The sequence below is a fragment of the Sciurus vulgaris genome (genome assembly GCF_902686455.1).
Source record: "Sciurus vulgaris genome assembly, chromosome: 12".
NCBI classification, from domain to species: domain Eukaryota; kingdom Metazoa; phylum Chordata; class Mammalia; order Rodentia; family Sciuridae; genus Sciurus; species Sciurus vulgaris.
In genome coordinates, this window is record NC_136473.1 from 40,948,207 (window position 1) to 40,962,162 (window position 13,956).

Consider the following 13,956-nt stretch of genomic DNA (forward strand, 5'->3'; position numbering starts at 1 on the left):
GCCATTTCAGTGTGAAAATTTTCCAGTTTCCTGATGTGTAGGAATCTCTCAATGAGTTTCTGACTTACAGAAGAAACTGATCCATTTATAGGTATTTATTCAGTACATCTGTGGGAGTCAGGAAAAAAAGCTGCCTTCTATCATGTTGCTGACATCCTGTCTAGAAAGGCACTTCAAATGGCAAGGAAGACTGCAGAGTTTAGGGGTTTGTGTCCCTACGGCCTCATGAGTATCTTCTCATATGTCCTCATTCCAGTTGTCAAGGAACTATTCCTTCCTAATCAATACACTCACTTTAATAACTGCAAGATTGGACATTTCAATTGCCTTTTGGTATTCCCTTCCAAATATGCTTTTACAAAGAGTGTCAGGCTGAAAAACTTCTGAATCTTTAAGTTTTACTTCTTATTTAATTGTAAATTCTATTTTTGTTTTCTCTTTTCATTTAACTATAAGCAGTAAAGAGAAGTCATGCTGTACCCTCCAAACTTTGTTTAGTGATCTCTTCTGCCAAATATCAGATTTCATTATATCTAAGTTCCTCCTATCAGAAAACACTAGGACATAGGCAAAGTTTAGTCAAATCCTTTACACTTTATAACAAGGATGACCTTTTTTTTGCAGTTTCTAATCACATGTTCTTCTTTTATATCTGAGAATTCATCGCAATGGGCTTTACTCTCCATATTTCTATCTACATTCTATTCACAATCACTTAAGAAATCTCTAAGAAGATTGACACCTTTGTCTATAGTCCCTTCTCTTCTTCTGAGCCCTCACCAAAATAGTCATTTACAGTCCAACTTCTATCACTTATCCAGTTTCAAAACGACTTTTTAGGTGTTTGTTATAGTAGCACTCTGCTTTTCAGTACCAATTTCTGTCTTAGTCTATTTTTGCTGCTATAGCAAATCATATTAGACTGGGTAATTTATGAACAATAAAAATTTATTTTTCCTCATACTATAATCTAGGAATTCCAAGATGAAAGTGTCATAGTTCGATGTCTTGTGAGGACCTATTCCATACAGATGTGTCGCCCCATGGCTAAAAGGTGGCAGGGATGAACTCTTCCTCATGGAAGAGCAAAGGAACTAGGGCATTCCCTAACACCTCTTTTATAACAGTACTAATATTGTTTGTAAATGTGGGACCCTAATGACTTCCCAAAAGGCCCATCTCTTAATATAATCACACTGGGTGTTGAGTAGTAACACAATTTTTTGGGGGTGGGGGGAACAGATAGTCTCCAGAAAAATTATACCAAAATCATGAAATTATACCAAAAAATCAAGAATAAATTTTTTTAGATTATAGCTAATATATTTTAGCAGATAATATTTGTCAAGAATTTAAATATGAATATGGGGTGAATATTATACTTCAAAATGAAATAATTGTAATGGTTCTATAAAATTCTAGAAAAGTATTTCCTAAGGTAGTATTCTATAAAACACTATTACCAGAAAAAGAAAAAGTCAGTGCTCTTTGGCCAAATAAATTTGTAAAATGAAATGTAATAATTAGAATATTAGAGACTATGAGAAGTAATAGGTAGTATTAATCACTTCCACAATAATCCAATTTTGGTAAAGTATGTACTAAAATATTCAGCCTAGAGAAAAATTCAACTATAAATCCATAAAACAACTGAACTACATTTAGAACACATTTTAAAATCATTAAATATTTTGACTATTATTTTTAAATACATTCATCACTATCATACATACTTCTCAATTTTTGAGACTGGAAAGTTCTATTTCCTTGAGTTTTATCCATGTATCCTGTGTAGGACTCTAGATCTTCAGGTTTAAAACTTTCATCCATATCTTGTTCTGCAAAGAAAAAATCTTTGAGCAAATTTAACACAGAAACATGGTTGAAAATTATTTGTTATTTCCTAATCTTAATAAGACTATAATGTCTGAAAGTTAGGAAACTATCAATACATCATTACATCAAGTCATAAGGGAAAAATTTTCTCAATAAATACAAGTGGTTAATTTCATAAATTTCACATCTATTTCCGATAAAACTCTTTGAAAAATCAGAAATATAGATTTACTGCTACACATTAATTCCCCTTTCTATCTCACTCCAAGAACTAATACCCTGATATCTGCTGAGGCACCAAAAGCCATTCTTATTAAAATTATGTAAATTATTGTTGTATTCTTGTAATTACCTGCTTCTAATAAAGTGGTATTATGAAGAAGAAATATAATAAAGTAGGAGTAAAGAAGGAGATCTTCTGGTTAATATTATCTATATGACTAAACATATTTGTCTGAGTTATCATATAGTTATTTGATTTAAAAATTTAAAGAGAAATTTTAAAAATGCATATTATTTTAATAATACATATATTTTCAGTTACTAATTCCTATACCCAGAATTTTTAAAAATTGGATTCAGGTATTATGCCCAATATAAATATTTTCTATAGCTATCCCCCAATTATTCAATCATTATATAGTATGTATATACCAATAACATTGAAATTTATTTTCTCATACCCTTCCTAATTGATTTCATATACCTTTGTTACTTTATGAATAACAAACTATATTTTAATTCAATTCCTTTTATTAGTAATATATATTTATTTGATCAACAATAAATCTGCTATTTATTTTTCTGTTGGAGGAAATAACTCCCTGTTTGGCCATTCTTTTTATCTTTTGTTTTCATCATATGAAAACCAACATATTTTTTGGTGGTAATTATCAGTTATTTTATTGTCCTCTTATCAACACTAGTATATATATGAATATTGTTGTTTTCCTTTAGGAAATTTGTATTTGCCACTTTGCTGAAAACTCATATTGATATGAAATATTTGACTCTTCCATGTTTTAATGGTACAAGTCTAATAGCCTATAAGCAATAAGCATGTATCAACACTTCTAATATTTATAACAGGTTATTTTTCTTTTTGTATTACACTGATTAGATATTTTAGAATTTTGTTTCATTTAGCAGCAATAGCAATTCTGTTTTGATTTCAACTTTAATAGTATATTTCAATTTTCAATGAAGTATTAAAGACAGATTTTCTTCAACATGTTAAGAAAGCACTATTTGTTTCATGCTTTTAAAATCAAGAACTGATATATAGCTACACAAAAAATGAAACATAAAAATAAATAATAAAACATATATATGATCTTTCATCGATTTATCAAATTTTTGTTACTAAAGATCTGAAATTGAGGAACATACTGTCTTCTTTGTGATTGTTAAGGTAGTAACAATTACATTCTAAAAGAGTAACTACAAGAAATTCTGGTATCAATGGAAAGATGATAGTAAAAGAAAGTAAAAGAAGGAATTGCATGAAAGGTTAGAGGAAACTGTTTTACCACTTTAAAGTCAAATCCAATCAGATTCTTCCAAGATTTTAGTATCTTCCAAGATTCTAGTTTTTCTGGGGGTGATAATAGCAGAGTAAAGAACCAGATTATCTGTGTTTGAAATTCATCTCTAATTGTGTGAATTTAGACAAATTACCCCAAGTCTCACTCTCCTTATATCTTAGATGATGATAACAATAATATTTCCCTCAAAGCTTTTCTTTGTTACTTATTTTATAACCATTTAATAAATAATAAATGTTTGCTATTATTATATTAGATATAAAAATCAAAAATAGTTAGCTTGATACACGTTTGTAACTATATTCAAACTTATTTTTCTAGTATGAGTGTTTATATGACTTAAAATTATTTGCCAATATTGTACATACCAAGTTTTTCCTCTTGGGCAATTTTGCGTTTCTTACTTTGTGGAAGATCTTTTGATTTTGAGTCTTCTGGCAAAGGACTTTCATCAGCCATTGGACCCAATTTCTGATCTATAAAACAGATGTTTGAAATATGGACATATTGGGGATCATGCTTTCAAAACATGAACTTTGGGGGCACATGACATGTCCAAACCATAGCACCAACTTTTTCTGGTTGCTATATCTTCTGAAAAGTGAAGCTAAGTGAGATTATTAGAGAAGAGAAAGGGGATTAGGGGTGAGAGGAGAAGATATGTATGAAGGAGGACAATGGGGAAGAGAAGGGATCAAAGTAAATTCTATGCACATATGAATATGCTACAATGAAGCTAATGATTCTAATTATTATGTATTAATAAAAAAGTGATACATCACAAAAATAGACTTAAAGAATCACATGATTATCTCAATAGTTGCAGAAAAACATTTGACAAAATATATTATTCATTCATGTTTAGAACAGTGGAAAACCTAGGGATAGAAGGAACATACCTCAACACTGTAAAAGCCATATATGAAAAACCCAAGGCCAATATCATTCTAAGTGAAGAAAAACTAAAACCATTCCCTCTAAAGACAGGAACAAGACAAGGATGCCTGCATTCACTACTTCTATTCAACATAGTCCTTGAAGCTCTAGCCAGAGCAATTAGGCAAAAAAAAGAAATGAAAGGGATATACATTTTGATATATCATATATAAGTGGAGTATAATTTCTTATTTTTCTGATTATACATATTGTAGGATTACATTGGTCACAAAGTCATATATGTACATATTAACAAGACTAAGACTTCTAAAGCACAAGAAATGAAATAAAAAACCAACAAATGGATGACATCAAACTAAAAAGCTTACAACATTCTAGAGCTTTTCCAACTGTCATCACTAAACTCTCCAAAATTCCTCCTACAAATTCCAAAATATTTTCTGTAGTGCTGTCTTAGTTTATGCTTATCTTAGATTTTTATTTCTTCTTCAGTTCTGAAGAAAAGTTTTGCTGGATAGAGCAAACTTGGCTGCCAGTTATTTTCTTTTAGGACTTGGAATGATGTGTTCCATGCCCTCCTGGCCTTTAGAGGCTATACTAAGAAATCAGGTAATTCTTGTTGGTTAACCTTTAAATGTAACCTGCTGTTTTTCTCTTGAAGCTTTTAAATTCTATCTTTGTACTGTATGTTAGCCATTTTAATTATAATGTGTCAGGAAGAGGTTCTTTATTCATTCTCATCTATTTGGGCCTTGAAATGCCTACTGTATTTGGATGACCATCTCATTCCTAAGTTCAGAAATTTTTCTGATATATTTCATAGAAAAGGTTATCCATACCCTTAGTTTGTATCTAGGAACTCTGTTCAATTACAGTGATTCTTAGATTTGGTCTCTGGGGGTTATACCAGATTTACTGAATATTGTGATTATGGTTTCTTATTGTTTTTATTGTTGACAGAATTTTCAAGATCATATACCTTGTCTTTGAGGCCTAAAATCTGTCTTCTATATGGTCTGTTCTATTGATAATACTTTTAACCGAATTTTTAATTTGACTTATTGGTTCTTTTATTTCCAAAATATCTTTTTGAATCTTTTTCAGGGACAGTTGCCTGTTTATTAAAATTATTTTTCACCCCTATATTTCCTCTCTTAGCTTATTCCTTAGATCTTCCTTTAGCTCAAGGATCATTTTAACCACTAACTTTGATTCCTCTGAGATTTTTATCCACTTCAATATCTATAAATTCAGTTGTTGCAGGGTTATAGACTTTTCAAAGCATCTTCTTTACTTGCTTTGTCATATTTTCTGTATTCCTATGTTGAGATTTGCCCAGTTGCTGGAATGCATCACTCTCCCACTACTGTCTGGAGGATTCTTCAGTAGGCTGTTTTCATTTTACTATGTGTCCCAAGTCAGGGGTATATCTCCATGTCAATGGAGCCAGTCAATGTGTTCTTGGTCTTTGATCAATATCTTACACCACTGAGGGGAAATAACAATCATCTGTAACTGTAAATACATTTCTGATCATTCAAGATGCACAGCATTCTCCCTATAGATGTTCTAGCACCTACATAGCAAAGCAACCTAGGCCTTCTGAGCATAGGAGATAAAGCCTAAAAATGGATGCCAAGAATAGTGGGTTCCAAGACAAAGGCTTTCATCAGGTGAAAAATGTCAAAAGAGGTTCCTCAGGGGGGAGAAAAAAAAGGAATATTATACAGAACAAAAACAAAGACCATCAAAGAGAAGAAAAATATCAGAAAATGAATAAATGAAAATATTTCATTTTTCTTACTCTTAATTGATTAAACCACTTGTAGAATATTCATAAATAATAGTAACCATGTATTCAGTAATAATTACTTATACATAAGTGAAGTGAGTGACAAGAAGTGGGAATTGGGGATAAGCTGACATCAGAGTACTTGTACTATACATGTACTTGTACTAGTTTTATGTTTTGGATCTAGAATATCCTCCAGTGGCTCCTATGTTAAAGGGATGGCCCCCAAATTACAATGTTCAAAGATAGGGCTCTTGGAAAGTGATTGAATCATGAAGGTTCTGAACTCATAAAAAGATTAACTCATCGAAGTGAAGAACTTTGTTCTAATTTTTGATGAAATGTAAGGTACCATAATTCTAGATCCAACAAGAAAATGATGAGAATCATTTTAATGAATGTTGTGGAAGCTATCTTATTATTTATAAATATTCTGAGGCATAGAATATATTGTACATTGGTCTCCAGGATTCATGGGTTATTTAAGCTTTAGGTTAATACATATTCACAGACCACCAACCACAAGTTTATTCACTATGATATTATTATTTGTAATTGCAATTATTTAAAACTATCTAAATGTTCATATATATTGGTTGAGTATGAATTATTATATAAATGTGATACAAACCACTGTACATATTTATGTAAAAACAATGAAAAAGATTTCTATAAACTGACATGAAGCAATTTCCAGGAAATAAGTGAAAAAATGGAATATGAGAGAAATGATTAGAAAAAATAGAGGGTTACAAACCTTTTGAAAGGAAACACAGGGAGATGAGCAAGAAAATAATGCAAGGAATGTTAAAGGAGTTATCATTCTTTAAGAACACTTTCTGAATGATATTTACTTTTGGAAGTAGGTTAATATTCTATATATTCCAAAACAGAATGAAATCAATAAGGACAAGAAGTGGGCACTAAAATTGAAGCAATCTTATTGAAATGAATCTACTGAAGAGAAAACACAAACTACTAATCCAAGTGACTCAAGAATACAGAATTTGAAGCACACAGTTTTGGGTAATAATGTGGCTGAGGGGGTGGGAAGCAAATGATGAAATATTTTTAGTAAATTTGTTTTCATAGTAATATGTGATAAACAATTCTGAAACAAGATTTGAAACATTATAGAATCGAGCACATGTGTAAATCTGTTGATGTTTTAAGAATCAGGATTCACACTGAAAGAAAAGACATACACATACCAAATGGAGGAAGGTAAGAACAAACCCTGAGGAACTAAACTTGAAGGTATCTAAGAGACTGCATGATTTCTAAAATACACGGATACATGTAAGCAAAAGTTTATATTTACACATGAATGTTTATAATGTAAATGTGTATATATGTATATGTATACATATAAACATATGTGTATATAATGAGAATGACTGCATCCTCAGCTGGGTATTATTTGAGCTCAGAGACATTTGGCTCACACATGATGACTTCCTTGACATTGCATAACATGGTTGGGTCATTCGTTTAAAGTATATAGCTTCCCTGTCAGTCACTCTAGTGGTCTTTCAGGAGTAAAGACAGTAGATTATGAGATTGTATGAGACTCAGATTTCTATATTTGTTCATGCCATTCCTACTTATTACTGAGCTCAAATGAACCTCCCCATAAGTCCATGCTGATCAGTCTACAACACAATCTGTTTTCTGGTTAATCAACAATGGTCTTCTGGTCAGCCTTTTTGCTGCTGTGATCAAAAGACCTGACAAGAACAGTTTTAGAGGAGTTAAAGTTTATTTGGCACTCATGACTTCAGAGGTCTCAGTCCATTTCTCTGGCTCCATTGCTCTGGGCCCAAGGTGAGGCGGAAGAGTGTGGTGGAGGAAAGCAATTCAGGACATCATCATCAGGAAGCAGAGATAGCATTCTTCTCACCATGGACAAAATGTAACTCCAAAGGAATGCTCCCAGTGACCTACCTCCTTCAGTCACACCCTACCTGCCTACAGTTACAACCCAGTTAATCCATTCAAGTGGGTAAATGCACCAATTAGGTTAAGGTTCTCATGTTCAATCATTTCACCTCTAAACTTTATTGAATTCTCAAACATGAGTTTTTAGGGACACCTCATATCTAAACCATAAGAAGTGGGTTATCAAATAGGATGTTTTTGGGCTATCTCATCAAGGAACTCATGGCTAGGTACAGGGTCATGGAATTCAATAGGCTGCTCTGCTATGGTCTGCATGATGTTGGATCTCATGATTGATATGAGTGAAATTCCCTTTACTCCTCAAAGTGAATCTGTAGATGATTTAGAGAGCACTTCTCAACATTTAACCAGATATCTCAGCTTTCAAAAATAAACAAGACTAGGGATTAAGTCATAGTTGCTATGTCCCTAGTGGAGAATAATGGCCATATATACTAAGTTGAAAGTTAATGGAGAGGTGGGAGGTTTTGTTTCTTGTCTTTTGGATATTGGTTTAAATTAACTGTGATCTCTGTAATCCCTGACCCTCTGATGAGAAGGTTATGGGTTGAATTATGTGCCCTCCACCTAAAATGTGTTGAAGTCCTAACCTTAAGTACTTCAGAATATAATCTCAGAAAGAAAAAGGAAAGACCTGTAGAGAAAGTCTTTCAATTTAGAGCTAAGCACATATTGTCAGTGACAGAAATATGAATGTTAAAGAATTTACCAGTCAAGTCTCAGATAGAAATGAAGAACAAGTTTTTGGAAACTGAGGAAAAGTCAATTTCTATTATAAAATGCTAGAGAACCTATTTGAATTGTGTTCTATTGGGTAGAAAGTATTCAACAATAGTAAAACTTATAATAGTAGAATTTATAAGCCATGAACCATATTTAGCAGAGACGATTTCCAAGTGCAGTACTTATGGTACAGCCTGATTATTTCTTTCTGATAAAGCAAGCACTAAAGAAATCAGTTAAAAATTAAAAAGGAAACAAAATGAAAATTTGCAAAATTCTCAACCTATCCTCATGTGAAAAAAAATAAAAATATATATTTCTATAGTTAATGTCAAGGGTGTGGCTGGACAACCGTTTGCTACAGAGACTAGGTATGTAGACTGGATCCAGTCAACCATTGTAACAGAAGCACTGCCAGCTTGGATTAAAGGAGTTGGGAGGCTGGACATAATAAACAAAGGTTGTCAGACTTCTAAGATTTCTAGACAGGAAATGTGTCAATAGAGCTATTCTGTTTTGAACTTGTGCTATCCTTCCAGAAAAGAGAATAATGACCCTAAGTGTAGTTCGGATGCCAGTGAGGCTTTTGTTGCCACCTCAGGCCCAGGAGATAGGTCAGAGGACTGGACTTTTGCCTACTCTGATCCAGGTCACTACCTAGACCCAAGGAGGCAGGGTCATAGAGGACAGGGCATCAAGCCAGTTAGCATTATTCTCAAGACTTAAAAATCTAATGAAATTTGTCCTGTCAGATTCTGGATTTGCTTGGAACTTCTCATCCCCTGTTTTTCATCCATTTTTTCCCCTTTTGGGATTGGAATATCTGCCCTATGCCTGTTTTAGAAGTAGGAATCTTGATGCATGGTTTCACGGGTTCACTGGTGGAAAACATTTTCCCCCTGGGATGAATCTTATTCCAAGGCTCACCCATAATTATTTTAATGATTTAGGTGATAAGTTTTGGAACTTGAAGTTAATGATTTTTAGATGAGATTTTAGAATTATAGCTGAACTTTGGGGGATGTTGGTATGGGTTGGATGTATTTTACATGTGGGAAGGACAAAAAAATATTTAGAGAAATTCATAGATATTTACATTGAAAATGCATGTATACAGGTTCTTCTTTATCCCATTATTTATAGTTTCAAAATAGCTAAAACTAACTGTATTAGCATAGGAGTCTGAATAAATTAAGGTATAAGCTATAAAATATGACAGTTTGTATAAATTATATGAATAAGTATATAAAAATTATGATATGACTCGTGGCATATCTATAATATTAAAAAACACATACATCAAGATATTTCCAGGAAATATTGTTAAGAAAAAATAAAGCACTGATGTGATAACTATTGGGAAAGAAAAAAGGGGAAATGGGAAAAATTATAAGAGAGAAAAAAGAGGTACTTATGTTTACAAACTGAAATACAAGAAATATATAAGAAAACATTCTGGTTGTAGTTGAGACAGGAGGACTAGTGAATGCAGTAGGGGGTATAAAAAATTATTGATACTTCTCTAAGTATACATTTTTTCATATAAGATTAGAAGTAGGTTAATATTTAACATAGTCCAAAAATAAAATTAAGTTAAAAAACTTAGAGGGACTAAAACTAAATGAACATAAAGAGATGACACTGCTAAAGAAAAAAAAAAAAAACACTAATCCAAGCAATTCATTAATACATTATCTGACACAGAACACTTGGAGAGTTCTAATGAATTGTTTACATAAGATTCTCAGTTCCCAGCAGGAATCATTGGTCCTTTCCCTATTCTGGGACTCACAGCTGAGCTCCTAAGATGTGTCAAATTAGAAAAAACAGAGGAGCCTGGTGATCCCTTCATTGTACAACGAGGGCATGAGAACAACAGATAAGATTGTTGACCAGACACAGATTTTTAGGTTCACTTGTTTCAATACCCCTGGTTATCAAGCTCAACAAACTCCTCCTAAGGACATGGAATTCAATCAGCATAATCCAGATCTTTGATAAATTTGGGGGATCCAAGTGACTGTCCAGGTAGCAAACAATTACCAACGAAGTGATAAAAGAATGGCAATTGTGTGTCCTCTGCTGGGCAGTGCAGGCAATGGCCTTATGAAAGAGATACATGGGACTGGTTACCAAACAAAACAATTAGATTGATGGGTTCTCCACCAAAGGCTGAAGGGCAGATGATGAGCCATCAGGGGTCCAACAGGCACTGAGATCTATATTTGCTGGCCACTGTGGCTACTATAAGTGCTATCTTCTCCACTCTGTCAATGAATCTTGAGACTTGAGTAGTTTGCCTCCTTGAAGAATGAAGTAATATTACTAGAGTGGCACCTTGTGAGGTGATTCTCACAGACCCTGTTTTATTCAGATTGCTCACTATTCATAAATGAACATGAGTAGGGCTTAGGCGAAGTTCCCTATGCACCTAAGAAGCAACACCAAATTCAAACTTCAAAGTGGAGGCAGAAAGAAATTGCACTTACTGGACCTTTTGGACACCAGTAAACAAATTACCCTGATCCCCACAACTTTTATCACAAGGATGAGAAAAAAACTGATAATTTTTTCTAGTTATTATTCTAGTGCCATTTGTCCATTCCCAACTTTGAGTGGATCCTTTCAGACCACTACAAATCCCCATTGTTATGGTACTTACTACTAAATGTATTACTTGTTAAATGAGTTTTTCTATATGAACCTACAGTAGTATTTACTCCCTCCCTCTGATGATGTTAAGGATATTTTAGTGAAGCTAGGCACGGTGGTGCATGCCTGTAATTTCAGAGGCTTGGGAAGCTGAGGCAGGAAGATTTCAAGTTCAAAGTAGTCTCAGCAAAAGCAAGTGCTAAGCAACTCAGTGAGACCAAATCTCTAAATAAAATACAAAATAGGGCTGGTGATAATGGTTCAATGGTTGAGTGCCCATGAGTTCAATTCTCAGGGTCCTCCCCCCCCCGGCAAAAAGAGACATTTTAGTGAGATATGTGGAAGATCATGAACCTATTGAACTACTATTGCCCTCTGTGCAAGACTGAAATAAAAATAATATGGGCAATTGTTGGGATTATTCAGTTACTACCACATTCATATTCCAGTCACAGAGATAAGACAACACCCATCTATTCAGTTACCATAAAGATTACTACATTTGAAGGGACCCTGACCAACATGATGCCTGGGACCCTTCAACTGACTCCTCACTGCCCTCTTCTTGGACCTGTCTGAATGCCATCTGTGTTTCAGTAACATATATTAGCAACACCTGTTAGCTGCTTGGAGCCTATGGTAAAACAAACAACAACAAATAACTGCTACAGACCAGAGGTGCTCAACAGGCTTTCAGGCCATAAAGTTCCAGAGTCAGTTGAGAAGCACTACCCTTTATGACACAATTATTGGCCTGTTACTATCATTGGTGAACAGTGAGCATGACCTTGGCTGTATAATACCTTTTGATAAAAAATTCTAACTGGCACTAAGTGCCACTGTCTAACAAAAGCAACACTGACAGCCTGGGGAATAAAAAGGAATAATTGCCCTCATTGCAAAACTTAAAAGCCAACCATCTGTAAACTGTCCATTTAATTTAGTTCCATCTTTGCTCTGTGTAAGATATTGGGTGGTCTAATTAATTTATGAATATCTTTACATGACTTTTTGTTCTTGAGTTGTTTTAGGGTTTGCAAACTTCATAGTAATATGTAAATTTTCTATAAAATATACATTCAAACCAAAGAAAAAAGTTCTGATGGATTTAAATTAGTATTGGTTAGTTATTAGTATTAACTTAAATTTATATATTAATTTTTACTGTATCATGCTATAATCAGTATACTTACTATTAAGTTCTTCCCCTCTGAAAGTTTTTTGCTTCTTTGATTGCACTTGGGTTTTTGGCACTGAATCTTGATCTTTCAGCAAAAGATTTTCATATGGTACTTCATCATGAGCTACATTAAGAGAGACTTTTAGTCCTTCAATAGAAATTTAGTCCTTTAATTTAATAGAAATTTAGTCCTATAGTCTCCAGATATCAAATTTATAACAAGTGGCAGCAACATTTTCTTTCATTTTATAAAGTTTTAAGTAAATTACTATGATGCTAGGTCTGGCATGAAAACTGTCAGAACATTTTCAATGTGTTGAAGATATATGGTTGTTTTGGAAACACACCTAGACATCAAATTGTTTATATTAGTCTCTAATTTCCTTAGGATATTTATATTTTAGGTTAATACCTATTCACAGATCAAAAATGGAAATGTATTATGTATTCATTATAGCTTTATTTGTAATCACAAAATACTCAAGATCAGTGACATATTCAAGCATGGAAAATTGGTAAATAACTGATATGTATATCACAAACTATAGTATAATATCAATTATGGTATATAATGATGCATATGTCCATATATATATACATACAAGTGTGTATATAAATACATACAGTATACTATGATTTGGATCTGGATTTTCCCCCAAAGGCTCATGTGTTGAATGCTTGGTCTCCAATGCAGTAGTTTTCAGAGGTGGGACTTTGAGGAAGTGAGTGGATCACGAAGTCTGACCACATTGGTGGATTAATCCATTGACAGCTGACTGAACCACTGGAAGGCAGTGGAGGCTGTGGAGGTCACACCTAGTTGAAGGTTGCGATCCATGGGGACGTGCCCTTGGGGACTACATCTTGACCCTGGTTCCTTCTATTCTCTCTCTCTCTCTCTCTCTCTCTCTCTCTCTCTCTCTCTCTCTCTCTCTCTCTCTCTCTCTCTCCCCCTCCCTCCCTCCCTCCCTCCTCCCCTCTCCCTCCCTCTATTTGTTTCTCTCTCTCCCTCTCCTTCCTGATGGAGGTCATAAGGTGAACAACTTTGCTGTCCCGTTCTACTTCTTCTACTTCTGCCTTACCTGGCCCAAAGCAATGGAGCCAGCCTACCATGAGCCTACCCTTATGACACCATGATCCAAAAACACTCTTTCCTCCTTTAAGTTGTTCTTGATAGGCATTTTGGACACAGCAATCAAAAGCTAACTAACACAGAAAATAGGTACCACAAGTGGAATGTTGCTGTAACTATATCTGACTATGTGGTTCAGAAGAATTTGAAACTAGTTTGGGGGAGGAATTTGGAAAAGGTTGGAGACACAGGCTAGAGAAGGCTTAAAATGATGTAGGTGAAACTTACTAGGCAATTCTGG

The 13,956-nt window shown here is 33.8% G+C and overlaps 1 protein-coding gene across 2 annotated transcripts in view; it reads right to left on the reverse strand.

Moving 5' to 3' along the window:
* LOC306641042 (uncharacterized protein) overlaps positions 1 to 13,956 on the reverse strand; it is an 87,098-nt gene that overhangs the window by 14,484 nt on the left and 58,658 nt on the right. For both annotated transcript variants that reach the window (XM_079105889.1, XM_079105888.1), the window contains 4 exons: positions 12,597 to 12,707; positions 3,749 to 3,856; positions 3,366 to 3,430; positions 1,734 to 1,838 (listed from right to left, as the gene is read on the reverse strand). In XM_079105889.1, the coding sequence (XP_078962015.1) occupies positions 1,800 to 1,838; positions 3,366 to 3,430; positions 3,749 to 3,856; positions 12,597 to 12,707 (323 nt within the window). In that variant the 3' untranslated portion in view covers positions 1,734 to 1,799. The remainder of the gene's footprint in view (positions 1 to 1,733; positions 1,839 to 3,365; positions 3,431 to 3,748; positions 3,857 to 12,596; positions 12,708 to 13,956) is intronic.